Source organism: Medicago sativa, chromosome 8 (assembly GCF_051527215.1).
Source record: "Medicago sativa cultivar Bolivia chromosome 8, Bolivia_mono, whole genome shotgun sequence".
Lineage (NCBI taxonomy): Eukaryota > Viridiplantae > Streptophyta > Magnoliopsida > Fabales > Fabaceae > Medicago > Medicago sativa.
The window spans coordinates 5,984,816-5,999,699 of record NC_140756.1 but is presented as its reverse complement, the minus strand read 5'-3'; the positions used below and the strand labels follow the sequence as shown (position 1 = coordinate 5,999,699).

Here is a 14,884-nt window from a genome sequence, read left to right as displayed (position 1 = left end):
GTAATAAGGTCGAGTATTTATATATTTTTTTAAAGGAAAGTATTTATAATTTGTTCTACTCATTTTTTATTTTAGAATATTTAAAGTTTCATGTGACATGATAGTTTTGTTGTACTTGTCTTTCTAAAACTAGGTTAAATCATAACATTATTTTCTGTAGTAAATAATATACACGTTTAAATAGTTAATTAATATATAATTACCAAGCAAACAAAGGAATACATAGTTTTTTTTACAAGAACAAATGAATACATAGTTATTCTTGTAGAACCAATCTAAATCTTATTTAAATGATACTAATAGGAAACAAATAGTTTAACAAGTTAAATGTAGAAGGTTCACTTTATTGTGTATTCAACTGATATGATAGAAATTTTACAATCAATAATTCTTTCTTAATAAAAAGTCAGCTCATTCATAAAAAAAAAAAATGATTTGTCCTACATTCTAATATAGTTTCAAATTTTAAAGTTAAAAAATTCTTCTTTCAACTTATTGATTAGCTTATCAAACTTATTTATATTTTATTTTTTGTATAAAAAAGTTATTAATCCAATAATATATAATTTCAAAGAAAAAAAAAGTTCTAACTTAAATATATCAAGAGTTTATACTATCAATTAAATATGTGCAATAAGCTGGTGGATTGAATTTCCACTGTTGTGTGTGATCAATTGCAAGAAGCTTATAAACAAGTTCTTCTATAGCTGTCCAATTACATTTTACTTCACCTTGGGGAGAAGGTGGGGGGGAGGGAGAGGGAGTTGGGTTAGTACCTATGAAGCACAAATACTCCTCGTATTAGGTGTGTCTCGGTGTCGGATACGTATCGTGTCCGGCACCGACACAACACCGACATATATGATTACATTGAATTATGTCCTTTTTTAAATTATTATTGGTGTTGACGTATCGTGTTCCGTGTCTGAGTCTGTACTTCATAGGTTAGTACAAACTAATGAAGAATTCTTCCTAGTCAATGATAATAGTTCCCATAATGATTTTGTTGATACCCTCCCATGTAGAAATTATTATTAGGTTGTTGTTGTGTTACAAATCCAACTTGTCCTTGCATTCCATTTTGTGCATATTGCTGCCACATTGCTTGTTCCTCAGCTAATAACCTTTGTCTCTTCTCCATCTCTGACATTTGAACATAAGCTGGTGGTGCTACAAGCATTGATGCTGCAAATGGATCTTGAGAACCATTCCTTGATGTTGGTGGTGCTGGCAATGCTAACATTGTTGCTTCTGACCGTATCGCAACACTGCTAGCACTCCCATAACCATTCATTCCTTGCAGAGATGGTTTCTGATTATACATGCTATCCAATAACAATGTATCAAATCCACCACCTAATGATGGTTTCTGATTTGGCAAGTTGCTACTTGATTGAACTAGTGTTGTTTCCCAATCTGATACATCATCAAAAGCATGCCATGGAAGAGCTTGTGTGGTATTACTTGTTGTTGAAGGTAATTCATCAAATAATGCCAATGCTAGTTTGTTTCCAACATAATCTTGATTTGTCATATTGTCAGTTAAATCTAACAAATCACCTTCTGTTTGCACTATTTTTTCTTCTTCCTTTTGATCTTGTTCTTTTATCTCTTCCTCTACTTGTTCCTCATTGAATCCTTCTGGTGGTGGAAGTGCTTTGATTTCATTCATATCTTCTTCTACTTCATTTTCTTCTTCATTCTTTTCATTATTTTCTTCTTGTGTAATCTGCTTATTTGCTTGTGATAAGAGAGATTTGTCTCTAATGAACTGATCCATGAGGTCTAACTTCTTCGTTGTGACTTTTTCAATCTCTGGATACTCGGAAGAACGCCCGATTCCAATACTTTTAGACCAGCTGTAAAACAAGTCTAGCTCGTCATACTGTTTTCCAACGCGACAGAAAACGTCGTAAACCTTGTAGCATTCTAGTACTTCCATTTCAGTGAAACGATCGATGAAGATACCTAGTATGTTTGTCATGTCATGATATGTTTGAAAACTCTCCTTCACAATTGGGTAGAGTGCCACTATCACCATTCTATGTGTCTTTGCTCTACCTGTTCAATTCAAATAAGCATCAGATTGCTTCTTGTGCTTATATATGCATTTTTGTTTTACTGAAATTTTGTTTGCATTCATTGAAAGCATGCATTTTTACAAAACCAATTGGCAACTAAGTATAAGAATAATGTAAGATGCATGAAGAGTTTTGGTCATGCAAATATAGAGGTTTTTGCTTTTTAATTCTTGCAAACTCAATCTAATTATTTGACACTGACATGACTAACAAAAATACACAACCCTGCGCGCATTCGGCCACTTATGGACCATCTGGTTAAGATCGGGCAGTCCAAATTTTAAGTTCGGTATTTCAGATATAAAGAAGAAAAAACTGTATCAAAATATGGATTGTCTGATCTTGATCATACGATCCTAACCGCATGCAATCACACTACACACAATCTAAATCCAAACCTTTCATGTTCTAATCATTACAAACCTGTTGGACGACAAGCCATAAAGCGCTCAAGCAACAGCTGCAAATGTTGCATTCTGGAAAATAGATCGTCAGTCTTCATTTCACGCAACGGAGTAGATCTCACAACAACCTCTTTATCCCTGTCTCTTTCTCTATATCTCTCTCTTTTGCTTTCCCTTGATTGTTCTTCCTCGTCTTCATCATACGCGAACCGACCACTCCTTCCACGCTTATATTGCATCCTATACTCAAGTCTCTCATCTAGATACAACGCGTATGTGCGAACAAACGAAGAATAATCCCATGAATTAGACTTAGACTTGTCCCTAAAATCAGACATGTTAAGAAGTCGAGTTCCACGTTGAGTTGAGAAGAATATTTCTTGTTCATAAGCATGATCACCATCAGCCAACAACCTTTGAATCAAAACAAGTGTTTTTAAAGCAACTGTCCAACTACTTGTTTTGATCAAACGTTTAGAGAGTGTGTTCACACAAGAACTTATGAATGCACGTGAGTAACATGTTAAGCTTAGAATCTCTCTAATGTGTCTTTCTTCAGCTGGATTTTCATCATGTTTTGTTGCTTTAACAATGGCTACTTGAAGATCACCTATTGAGGCACTGCTTCCAACTTTTGCTAGGCCTATGCTTGTTTGATCTTTCACTGCTCCAATGGCTCTTCTTAATGTGCTTTGTGACATTGTTTCTTTATAAGGTAAATTTGACTTGTTTGATTAGGCTATTGAATGTTCTAATTTTGTTGCTCTGCAATTCTTTCAATGTGACCTGAAAAAAAAAATATTTTTGCACATTTGTCATTTCAAATTATTCCCTTAGATAACTTTTTTATTAGTGAATTACCAATTTAATAATTGAAACGGTATGATTAATCAATTTAGTTCATGAAATTAACGAGGTTTTAAAACAAAATCCGAAAATAAAAATTCTCAGGTCACATTAATCCGTTTAAAATAATTTTAGAGACAAAATTGTTTGATACACAAACTATTGTGACAATAAGATTATTATTTTCAATAATTATTTTGAAATTTCTTCTTCTTTCGGGATAAATATATTTTGAAATTTTGTTAATGATAGACAATTTCAAGGATAACATCAATTTTATTCTTTTATCAAAATAAATTTACAGTAAAAGACTTATGGCATTTCATTAATTTTAATTTTACGAATACAATGAAGAATATCGATGAGAATTTTACGAATACAATGAAGAATATCAATAAAATTGGCTTCACTAATTTATGTAAAAAAAAAAAGTAGAAATGTAGGGTGATGAAAAGAAAAATACAAAAGGATACCTGCTCATGGATATTATTTTTTGAAGAATCCTGCTTATTATAAACCCCAGCAGCACAATTAGATATATGAATTTGAAATGACCTTAATGTCAAATGTTGAGAAGGGAAATAAACAAGAAAATAAAAAATGTTGGAAGGAAAGATAGTTGTTTTTTGTTTCTATCTTTCCTTTCTTTTTTTCCCTCTCCCTTCCCAATGTTCTTCTGTGTGTCAAGGTGCTATGACAAAACTCAAAATGGCCAAGCATAGCCCACTTTTCTAGCATCAAAATGTGGAGAACGATATGAGATGTCATTACAGGTATGCATTACTAATCAATACTAATTAGTTTGTATTTTCTGATTACCCTTTGACCTTTTCAAAAGAATTGTGACCAACTTAATTAATTTTATTACTTAGGTTTTTTTATGTAACATTTTAATTACAGAATAGATTGTCGCTCTTTATAATTATTTTGCAAGAATATAATGCTATAGTCTAGTGTTTATGTTTGTCACAAAATTTCGTTGGATTGCCATAATTTCCATAAACCTTTTTTTTTTTTGAGATAATTTCCATAAACCTATTAGGTTCTTTTTAAAGTCCATCAATTGTAAATGAAGGGAGGTAAATGTAAATATGTTTATAAATGTTATTTGAACTCCAAGATCTTTAGTGTCTTGAACTAAGACATCATTCTCTCGCCTTAAATTTTTATTAGCACAAAAAGAGACTTCAAATATGCTTTGAATATTTGGTAATGCGATATCCAAATATCTCAAATCCACAACCCTGTCTTGTTTTCTTCACAAAACAAAAGCATGATATTTATTCATTCAAATTGATAGAGTATATTGAATACAACCACATATTCAACGTCACTAAAAATGAAAAGGGCAAATCTACAATAAAACTCACAACACATAAGTTAATAGCATACAATGACAAAATGCTTAGAAATATGACGAAATCGGAATACACATTCTTCAGGATCTGTAACTTCGACGACACACAAGTCATTGATTGGATTTACACTGAATTGAAGATAATCAATCAACCTGATTCAAACAAACACAACAACAAGACGAGAAATCAAAACAATATCGTATTAAGACGACGAACAAAACAACGTCGTACTAAGATGACAAAATAACAAAAGAGACAACTAAATATTTGTGAAAATCACTTATTTAAATAAAAGACAAACAAAAACGATTTAGATGAATGATTTCATGTCAAAAAACTACCTTAAACTACCCCTCCTTAGTTGATGAAGAAGAGGTAGACACTAGGGTCGAAGAAAATGGGGTGGCTGCTAAAATACCCTCATTTCTATCATTATCAATGTCTTTATATCTCTATTTATCATTCATTGATCTACATAAAATTGGGAGAGCTAACTCAAATTCACATGGAATTGATCCAAATGTATGAGAAATGAAAATACAGTAGTCCAATAGTGAAAAACAGTAAATATCATCAATGCAACATAGAAGAATAATTAATAGAGAGAACACCAAAGGACATGCTTCACACAGTAGTATTAAAATATCTCTTTTATTGATAACTTCATTTGGTTGAACATATTATGAATGGTGTCAATGCAACCATTCTAAATTGAGAATTAGGCGACAAAGATGTGAAACCCTGTCAAATTTTAAGCCAATATCATTGAAAAATGTCAAAATAATGTTTTGCAAGAAAGATCAAAACATATCATTCATCATAGGTTGAAATGTTGCTAGCGGGTTACCTCCAAAGACATGACAAGTCATTTATAGTGACCATGATGTGTGCAAAAAGTAATTAATCATTTTTACAACACCCATAAAATTCAAAATTAACAAAAGTTTGACACAAGCATAGTGATCAAACAAATAATTGAGTTTAAATCAATAATAAACTTCAGTTAAAGATGAATTGAAAAGGAATAATCGAGTTTAAACTTTTGACTAAAACAATTATTGATTAGACTTGATTCATCTCTCGATTGCACTATTTTATCTTAAAAACCAAAGGATTAAGACAAAAAAATAACAATCAAATTAATGGGATGAAATAACTTTTTACAACAATCGTAACAGTTTAAAAAAGAGAGTACAATGCACATAAGTATTATTGTTATGAGAATTTTCACATATGATTTTTAAGGTCTAACCCACATGTATAATACTTAAAATTAGTTTTCTCCCAAACTAATTAATATCAAATATTATTGGGGATTTATAGAATATTAAAATATAATTTATTCACAAAAGATCAACAATAGAACCGTCATTATTTTGTAAAAATAAAATAAAAAAATAGAACAGGCATAATAATCTACACCTAATTTAGGCTCTAATATCAATTGTTGTAAATTTTACAAGTCCCATAAGAACAAAATTTAGTAGACATGAGATTATGGCATACACTCCAAGCATATAGACAAGGAGAACTAAGTTGTTCATCACACAAAAATAGAGAACTTTTTTTATGAAAAAAATAGAGAACTAAGTTATATGTATATCTAACTTTAAAATATTTCATTTGAATACCTTAGTATCTCTCGGTGAAACTTCAAAAGATAAATAGAATCTGTGAAGAATAAATAAGGATGAGAGAATGTTACACAATACCTAAAGTTTTCATTATACCTTAAGAGTATTTAAATGAGATGGTGAGTACTCTTTTACAAATTAATTAGAGGTCTTAGTATTTGATTTCAGCCTTGAGAATGTAGATGTGTTAAATTTTTTGATCAAGAGTTTTGTCATTTATGGTGCGGTTCTATCAAACTTAAAAGATTAATCTATTCAGATGCGCAGATCAGAGAGGATATAACATGGGAAAATCATAGATTTCGTTACATTTTAATTGCCTAATGATTGGCTATTATGAAAAAAGTTGTTTAATATCACTTTTAGTCTCTCATGCATCACAACTAATGTGGGATTTGAGTCCCTCATTTTACTGTTTTAGCAATTTTGATATCTATTATTTATTTTTCCTTTCATAATAACATATGCACCGTTGATTTTTCCCAAGTTATTCCCCCCCCTGAGTTGAGACTAAAAATGGAGAAAAACAAAGAGAAATTATGGGGGACTATTATCGCAAAAGGGGAAATAGTTGGAAAAAATGGATTCAGTGCAATCAAAATTGGTCATCGTATAGTACCATTCATAATTTCTTTTGAAAGATTGACATTATTTGTGTATTTTCTAACACGAATGGTCTAATCTCACATGAATAATGTTGATTTCACTCGCTGTATGATTGCACGAACTATTAACTATAGGTAATCCGGATCTAAAAAATGAGAACCAAAAATCACTCACAAAACAAGAATCAAATTTGTCACTTTGATACTTAAAAAACTAAAAGCAAAATTAAGTCGTATATAATGGTAAGATCTATTGTCACTTTGATACTTAAAAAACTAAAAGTAAAATTAAGTCGTATATAATGGTAAGATCTAAATCAATTGTCAATACAATTGTTTGGACATATTCATTTGAGACCTCTCTATTATATGTTTGAGTTTCAGTGGTGTTTGCCACTTCGTTTAAAAACAATAATAAAGTCAAATATTCAATATACAAGTAGCTAAGATTTTTCATATATTGCTTTAAAAAAGTATTCATATATCTAGACTTTTTCCAGAGGATATATCTAGACTTGTATATCATTACTCAACTCTTTGTTTATATTCTATATAAATTTCATTAAATTAAAATATATTTTTTTTGAAACATAAAATTAAATTTAAAGGAGTCTTATAAAATTAAAATATTATTAATTAGTCTTGTAGTGTATTTCTTTAGAGGAGTCTTATAAAATATCTTGGTTAAAATAATTACTTATGTTTAATAAAGGTATATGAACACATTTATATACAAAAAAAAGTACATGATGAATAAACCAACAATATATGGATTTAAATGTCAAGAGATTTTAGCCTTATTAATTAAGTGATTAGATATTCAATTCTTAACTCTTGTATATAAAAAAAATTGGTTTGAGGATGAGAACTCATCTTGTATGTCGGCGGTAAATAACCAATTTATATTATAATTTATTCTGGAAATAATAGTAATATGTTACTTCAACAATACCACTTTAGTTTTTTTTTTTTTTTTAAAGATATAACCATTCCGTTTTTTCTAAGATTTTTTTTATTTTTTTTTTAGAAAAGAGGGTTAAAGGTCCAATAGGAAATTAAGGAACTAGTTGAATATTACTAGACACGTAAGCACGAAGATATCAAAAAGAAGTCTAGGGAGCTTACTAGGTGGAGTCTCCATTGTAGTACAATTTAAAGAGTCTAAAAATATGTTAAAGTTAGCCAACAAATCAACACATCGATTGGCCTCCCTTTGAACATGGCAATCTTAAGTTAGAACATATGAATGTGATCTCTTGAACCTCAGAACATATGAAAGTCTAGATACGATGAGGTCCTTTCTCGCACCCAAAGACTTCCAATCTTCCTCTAGGGCGTGCATATCCCCATGTTCAACCTATAGGCACTCTAAATCAAAAAAATGGTGAGTATTAATAGTTTAAGGGTAATGCTAACATGGTGCCAAAATAGGAAATTTTAAGCATTAATAGTTTAAGGGTAATGCTAACATGATGCCAAAATAGGAAATTTTAAGCAAAGGAGGAAGTATTTAATGCATTGATTACATAATTTTGAATGGAAATATTACCTTTTTTGGTCATTATTTAAGCATTTAATGCAAATATTACTATATTTGACTTCTTAATTAGTACCACGGGGACACTGGTTAGCATGACCCTTAGTTTAATACATAATCATCCCATTGAATTAGATTTGTATATCTCATGGTTCAAATTTATCTTTCTACCATCTCATATTTGCCAAACAACATTGCATTGGAAATCACTCCAAATTCCCGCAAGAGTTTTCCACATAGGAGAATTATAAGGTTAAGATTGTTACTTCTTCCCTACTTTCTAATAAGGATTCTTCACTAGAGCTCATTTGGTTTGTTGATGAGGTTACACTTCATCTTTATTAGAAAAAGTCTCATTCATAAGATGCAAACTCTTAAACCCGAAGTCCTCATCAAACTTAAACTAGCAACAAACATCCCGATTCACCAAATGGTGTTATTGCTCCTGCTCAAAGTACTCCCCACAAGAAACCACACAATTTTTTCTTAATTTTATTAGAAATAGTTTTGGAGATCTTCACACTGGATATGATAATACGAAATAGAGCTAATAATTGACTTAGATAGTGTAATTCTCCTCGCAAGACTTGCACATAGTTTCTTCCACTTATTGTGCCTATTCTGGATTTTTTTGGACAATATACTTAAAGTGTCGGCTTGTAGATTGACTGGTAGCTAAATTAGCTCCCAAATATCTACTCAAACAATTAACATGAGAGAAACCAATATAAATTAAAATATCTTTGTTGAGTTGATTATCAACATTCTTAGAGAATGAATTTGTACTTTTTGATTGTTGATCTTTTGGCCTGAAGCTTAGCAGAAGAGATCAAGGAAATGAATGATATAGTGAGTCTGCTCAATATAAACCTCGAAGATCGTTACTGAAAAGATGGTGAGAAATTCGGGGACCATACATACCTAGATGCACTGGTTTCTAGCACTTAGCCTTCGTTTGGTCAAATATAATATGTTAAAATCTATCCACACAACAAATAATTAAGGATTAAAATCTCCTTTTCATATGTTAAATCTTCTTTTCATATGTATTGAAGGATTAAAATCACATGCTTCCTCCCCATTCCACATGATTTTATAGGAAAGAGACGAAACACAATGGTGGAATATTGCCTGAATAAGCTAAGGAGAAACTTATAATCCCCCAATGTTTCAATAAATTTTAGTTAAGACAATCATAAGTTTTCTCCAGGTCAACCATGATGAACTTATACATTTTCTTACCTTTCATTTTAGTCATGGAAGACCATTTATTGGGCTATAACAATATTATGGTAAACGCACCCCATAATAAAACTTGTTTGAAAAGGGAGATAGAAGGCTTAGTGTTGTTAACAATAACTTTAAAAATAATTTTATAAATCACATTACAAAGTGAAACCAACCTAAAATTGGAATCAAATCATTGTTTATAATTTTAAGGATCAAAATAAACAAAGTACTCTTAATAAAAGATATAAGAGAAAGATTAACCAAAACCTAGTTTACATGATAAAAAAATGAATTAGCCAAGAAATGTAATACAACGTATTTAAATTCCTGATCCAACAATTTTGAACAAGTATTTCAGTTCAAGCTACAACATGCTCCCGGCCAACTCAGTCTTCAATGAACAGTTCAAACATAGGAAAATCCTGATCCAAGAAATACTTTAATTTGTATGTAAATATATCATAAAATAATAATATTAAAAATGTCAAGATGTAATTAAATATATCTAAAACAATTTGATATTTTTTGATTAAAAATACAAAGTTCATACATACAATGCAAACACAAATTCAACATCCTAAAAACAAAAATGATAAATTTACGACCAAAGTTCACATCATCCAAGTTAATAATATCAAAAGATAAATTGTCTACAAATAATTGGATAAATTAAAATTACCAGATTACTCATACTTTTGAATCTACAACGTTGACGAGAAAATCATTGATTGAATCAATGATTGATCAAAGTTTATCTGTCACATAAACAAAACGAACAATATACTTAGGTGAGAAATCAAGCAATATCGTTCACTAAAACGAAGAAATCACGAGGAAAAAAACTCCCACCCCTTTTGGTAAAAAAATACTTACAAAGAAATCGAAGCTTACATCATTCAAAAAATTAGGGCCACGTGTAAAATAATTAGATTTAGATTAACATTAATATTTTTTTTTTAGAATATTTAGACTAACAATACATCATGTAAACTCCTCTGAAAAATATAGTACATGTAAACTAAATAAAACAAAAAGATGCTTTCAAAAAATAAAATAAAATAAAAAGAAGACTTTGATTTCAATTGCATTATAGCGTCATATCATTGAGTTTCCCTTTTGATCAAAACACAAATCATTGAGAAGCACGTTGCACGTGGAATCTTTGTAACAGTTTTGGAGTTAAAGAGACCGCACGTGTAAGAAGAAGAGGTTGTGGCTGACCGTCATATACGGGCAGTTGTTGTGGGCCCGTGAGACAAGGACAGGTGAGTGGTAACGCCAGCAAAGACCATTGCTTAGTGGGTCCCACTTTTCAATGTCTTTGTCTGCTTCTCATTGTCGTGGGTCCCTTGCCCCGTCAGCTCCAGGTTTGCTCTTTTCAACCTTAGTGACTCATCCTCCATCCACAAGACAAACTATTACACTATCACAACTATGAGAAAATAACTCTAGTAGTATTGTTGCATCATGTTTTCTTTTACACACACATGCTAAACACATTTCATTTAAAATAATAATATAGTAGAAGAAAATACAACGAGGAAAGAAAGAATTGGGAGAAGTGTAAGAGGTAGATGTTTGAGTTAGAGAGTGAACACTAATGGATCTTCCAGTAAAAATAACTTGAAAGTTGTATAATCGTAATTAGGGTTTATAATCGATTTACTAGATAATCATATTCGATTTGATTTGATATATCTATAAGTATACCATCCATCACTTGTTTGCAATCTGTTTATATAATGATATATAAGTGAGAGACCATAATACAATGCAGTTAAGATTGTGAAACTCCCGAGTTAACTCTTAAACTCTTATAAGTTTATGATCTTATGTCACAAAAATGAATTAACTTGCTTGTACACTCTTTTTTGATTTTGCTAACTTTTATGACTTCAAGTATTCTCTAGTACTATTGATTTTGATAGGGAGTTCACAATTTCGTTTAAAAAAAGAACTAGGGAGTTTACCGTTTGTGATTCTACATTAGTATGACCTTAAAATATTAAATTTCAGGTCAATATATTTGAATATTTGGCTTAGTTATTCATGTGTAATGTGTTGCAATAATTTTAAAATGTAAAATTGCGTTTTTAGTATTGTTGCGAAGGACAACACCATTAAACATCGATATGAGTTTGTTATTTTTATGCAATTTAATATATAATATATATTTTTATTTCAACATTTCTTTTTGGTCTTGTATATCGTAAACCTCTCCAACTTACTTATATTGGAAGAAATTTTTGGTGAATAAATGTCACGTATATTTTCCCGTAGATTCAAATTTTAAGGAGAATTGACATTGCTACCTTTTAAATTGATATTCAAGGCATTTTATATCATTATGATGGAGACAATGACATGATAAAAAAGAGTGATAGTCAAGGCTACCTCACAAATTTTTAGTTTACGATGGAGAAGTTTTATACAAATTATCCAAAAACTAACGATTCAAATTGTCCTCGACCTCAAGTAGTAGAAGCCCACATTCTTCTTTGTTTTTATGAATGATGAAGTAACTTGATCAATGTTTGTTTGACCAAAACATGAAAACAAAAAGTATGAGCTTAGTTTTGAGTCTCACATATCTAGTTTCTCATATTTATGTCAAATTGACATCGATAAATCTACTACCTCAAACATTACAATAAAGAAGATTATGGCCTTCTACTTTTAAGAACCGACGACAATCATTGTTGGAGTTTTAAATGATTCTCGAGTATTTAGTCCACTAAAGAACTAGCTTGCCAAAATAACTACTAATAATTTAGCATCTTTTGTTTCAAAACTAATTCTAAAAGAACAAAAACAATTTTAAATATTTTAATATTATAACAAATAGAATTATTTTTGTTGTACAAAAGTAGAATTAATTTTCTTTTCGAAAAATGTAAAATTAATTTTACGTCTAAAATTATTGGGGCTTTTACTCCATAATTATTTTTACAATTTAAATTTATTGTTCAACTTATTTTTACATAAATATACCTAAATATGTAGATACATAACTCAACTATTGGTAGGGAGTCTCTTTGTTTTTTTATTTCCATCTATTGAGGACCTTATGAGGGTTTTAACACCAGGATCATGGAGTCTTTCTCCAGGCATTCTTCACTTATATTCTTTGGACACTGGACTTCAATATGACTTTGGTTAAAAGTCCTAAATTCCGATGTTGGGTTAGAATTCATGGTGTTCCTATTGAATATTAGAGGTCACAAATTCTTTTTCTTCAATGGCAAGGTATTGAGATCCCACTTGCCCTAGATGAAGCAACTAGTAGCAACAAATTTGGATATTACGTTAGAATCTTAGTGGATCTTGATCTCTTAGAATTCTTGCCCGAATTTCTTTTATGCTAGACAATATGACTATGCTTTTAATATGGATGTGGAATACAAGAGCTTGACGATTGACAAATTAATCCTGAATATACAGCTCTCTAGAATGGCCACTCTTGTTCATAGTTCAAGTGATTTAAACAAGTTTAACCTTGTGGGACGTGGGTTCAAGAAAACTTTCATGTGCTTCAAGGACTATGAGGTAATGTAAATGATAAGGGTATATGAAGGAGGTTGTTGTAGCATCAAATAAAGACGGAGAAGCCGAATTTACTAAAAACCTTTCCAATCATCAAAGAAGATATTGAAGATTCAACAAGCCACAAGAACTAACCGTGGTTATACCATCCGTTCCAAGAGTGTTCCAATATTAATATTTAAATCTCTTTAATCGCCTTTTTGTTTCATTGAGTTTGGTCAAGTCCCCAAATCTTGATTCACTTGGATTGACTGAGTTAGGTTTTATATCTCCCAATTTTTATGTATTTTTTCTCTTTTTTAATAATATATATGAACATTTGACAAAAAGTTTAGAGTTGGTTATCAGCTTAGTTGAACATCCTCTATTCTCTGTCTTGTCATTTGCTCTTAATTTATATAAAAAAAAAATCCCCAAATCTTATTTTATTTTCCTTTTTATTATTCAAATAAGTTTTTTATTTATCTAGAGAGAAAAACTCAACCTCAACCAGGCACGGATCCAGGCTATACTAAATGGGGTCACTTGACCCCACTTCAAAAAAATTGTAACTACAAACTAGTGATTATAATGTATTGTCCCCTCTTCAAATTTTGCTTTGACCCCACAAAGACCATTAATTGAAATTCTATTAGATTGATTAATTTAAAGTATGAGTATTGCTAACAAATTCCTCAAGGGACTTGTTTAAGGAACCCTCAAAAGAAAATTGTCTTGAAAATACAAGTCAAACACATGTAAAAGTCATAATTATAAATTTTTCAATGTAAAAGTTACTATTTTAATTAGGATGCTTAAACAATGTCCTAAAATATTAAAAATAAATTTTTATTAATTGTTTAGTCACATACAGAGAATGATATATTTGAAAGTGTATAAAGACACATGGAGAGAAGCTATATGTTTTTAAATGTTAAGTTGTCTTCAATTTTGAAGAAATAATGCTGTAAATTTTTTGGGCTTAGTTATAGTTGTATTCATACATATTTTGTCTAAATATAATTTATAATAAAATTTTCAACAAAAATATATTTATCATAAATGACCTTGACCCCACATGTTGAGATTTCTGGATCCGTCACTGACCTCAACTAGAGTTAATTTTACCGGGCAAAACCAAATACACATTTAGTTTTTTTCCCTATTGTTGATGGAAACACTAGTTTTGTTTCGGAGGAGGACAAGTTGGAAATCAAAAAATCCCACTATGAAATGTCTATTACTTTTTTTCAATTCTTCTATAGTAAGTATGAGAAGTCATGAGCTGGGGAAAGCAACAGCCAAAAGAAATTGTTGGGGATGTACACTGCATAGTGCATATATATCATTAATTTGTTTGATTTTTATGGGATGGGAGAAGAGGCAATCACATTTTTGCCCTTTCACTGATATTAATTTGTCAACATCTACTAACATGAATTTCTCGACTTTAAAAATATCTAAAAATAGTCTCTTAATTAATTATTTTATATTAAACTTACTTTCTACTATCATAAAAATCCAGCTAAATATTAATGGGAAATGCTAATATATATTCTTAGGATACATATTAAAGATGACAAAAGTGAAAATTCTGTATTAGAAATGATGTAAATTTATTTCTCAAAAGGTTGACAATTCTTCTATATTTTATGTTAGGATGACCT

The 14,884-nt window shown here is 30.3% G+C and overlaps 1 protein-coding gene across 1 annotated transcript; it reads right to left on the bottom strand.

The window, feature by feature from the left end:
• Positions 1–642: 642 nt before the first annotated feature.
• LOC146896426 (putative clathrin assembly protein At1g03050) lies at positions 643–4,179 on the bottom strand. The gene is made up of 3 exons (XM_085733508.1): positions 3,805–4,179; positions 2,505–3,271; positions 643–2,061 (listed from the first exon to the last, which is right to left on the bottom strand). Exons 2-3 carry the CDS (start codon positions 3,184–3,186, stop codon positions 977–979), a joined length of 1,767 nt encoding a protein of 588 aa, XP_085589634.1. The 5' UTR covers positions 3,187–3,271; positions 3,805–4,179; the 3' UTR covers positions 643–976.
• Positions 4,180–14,884: the final 10,705 nt, after the last annotated feature.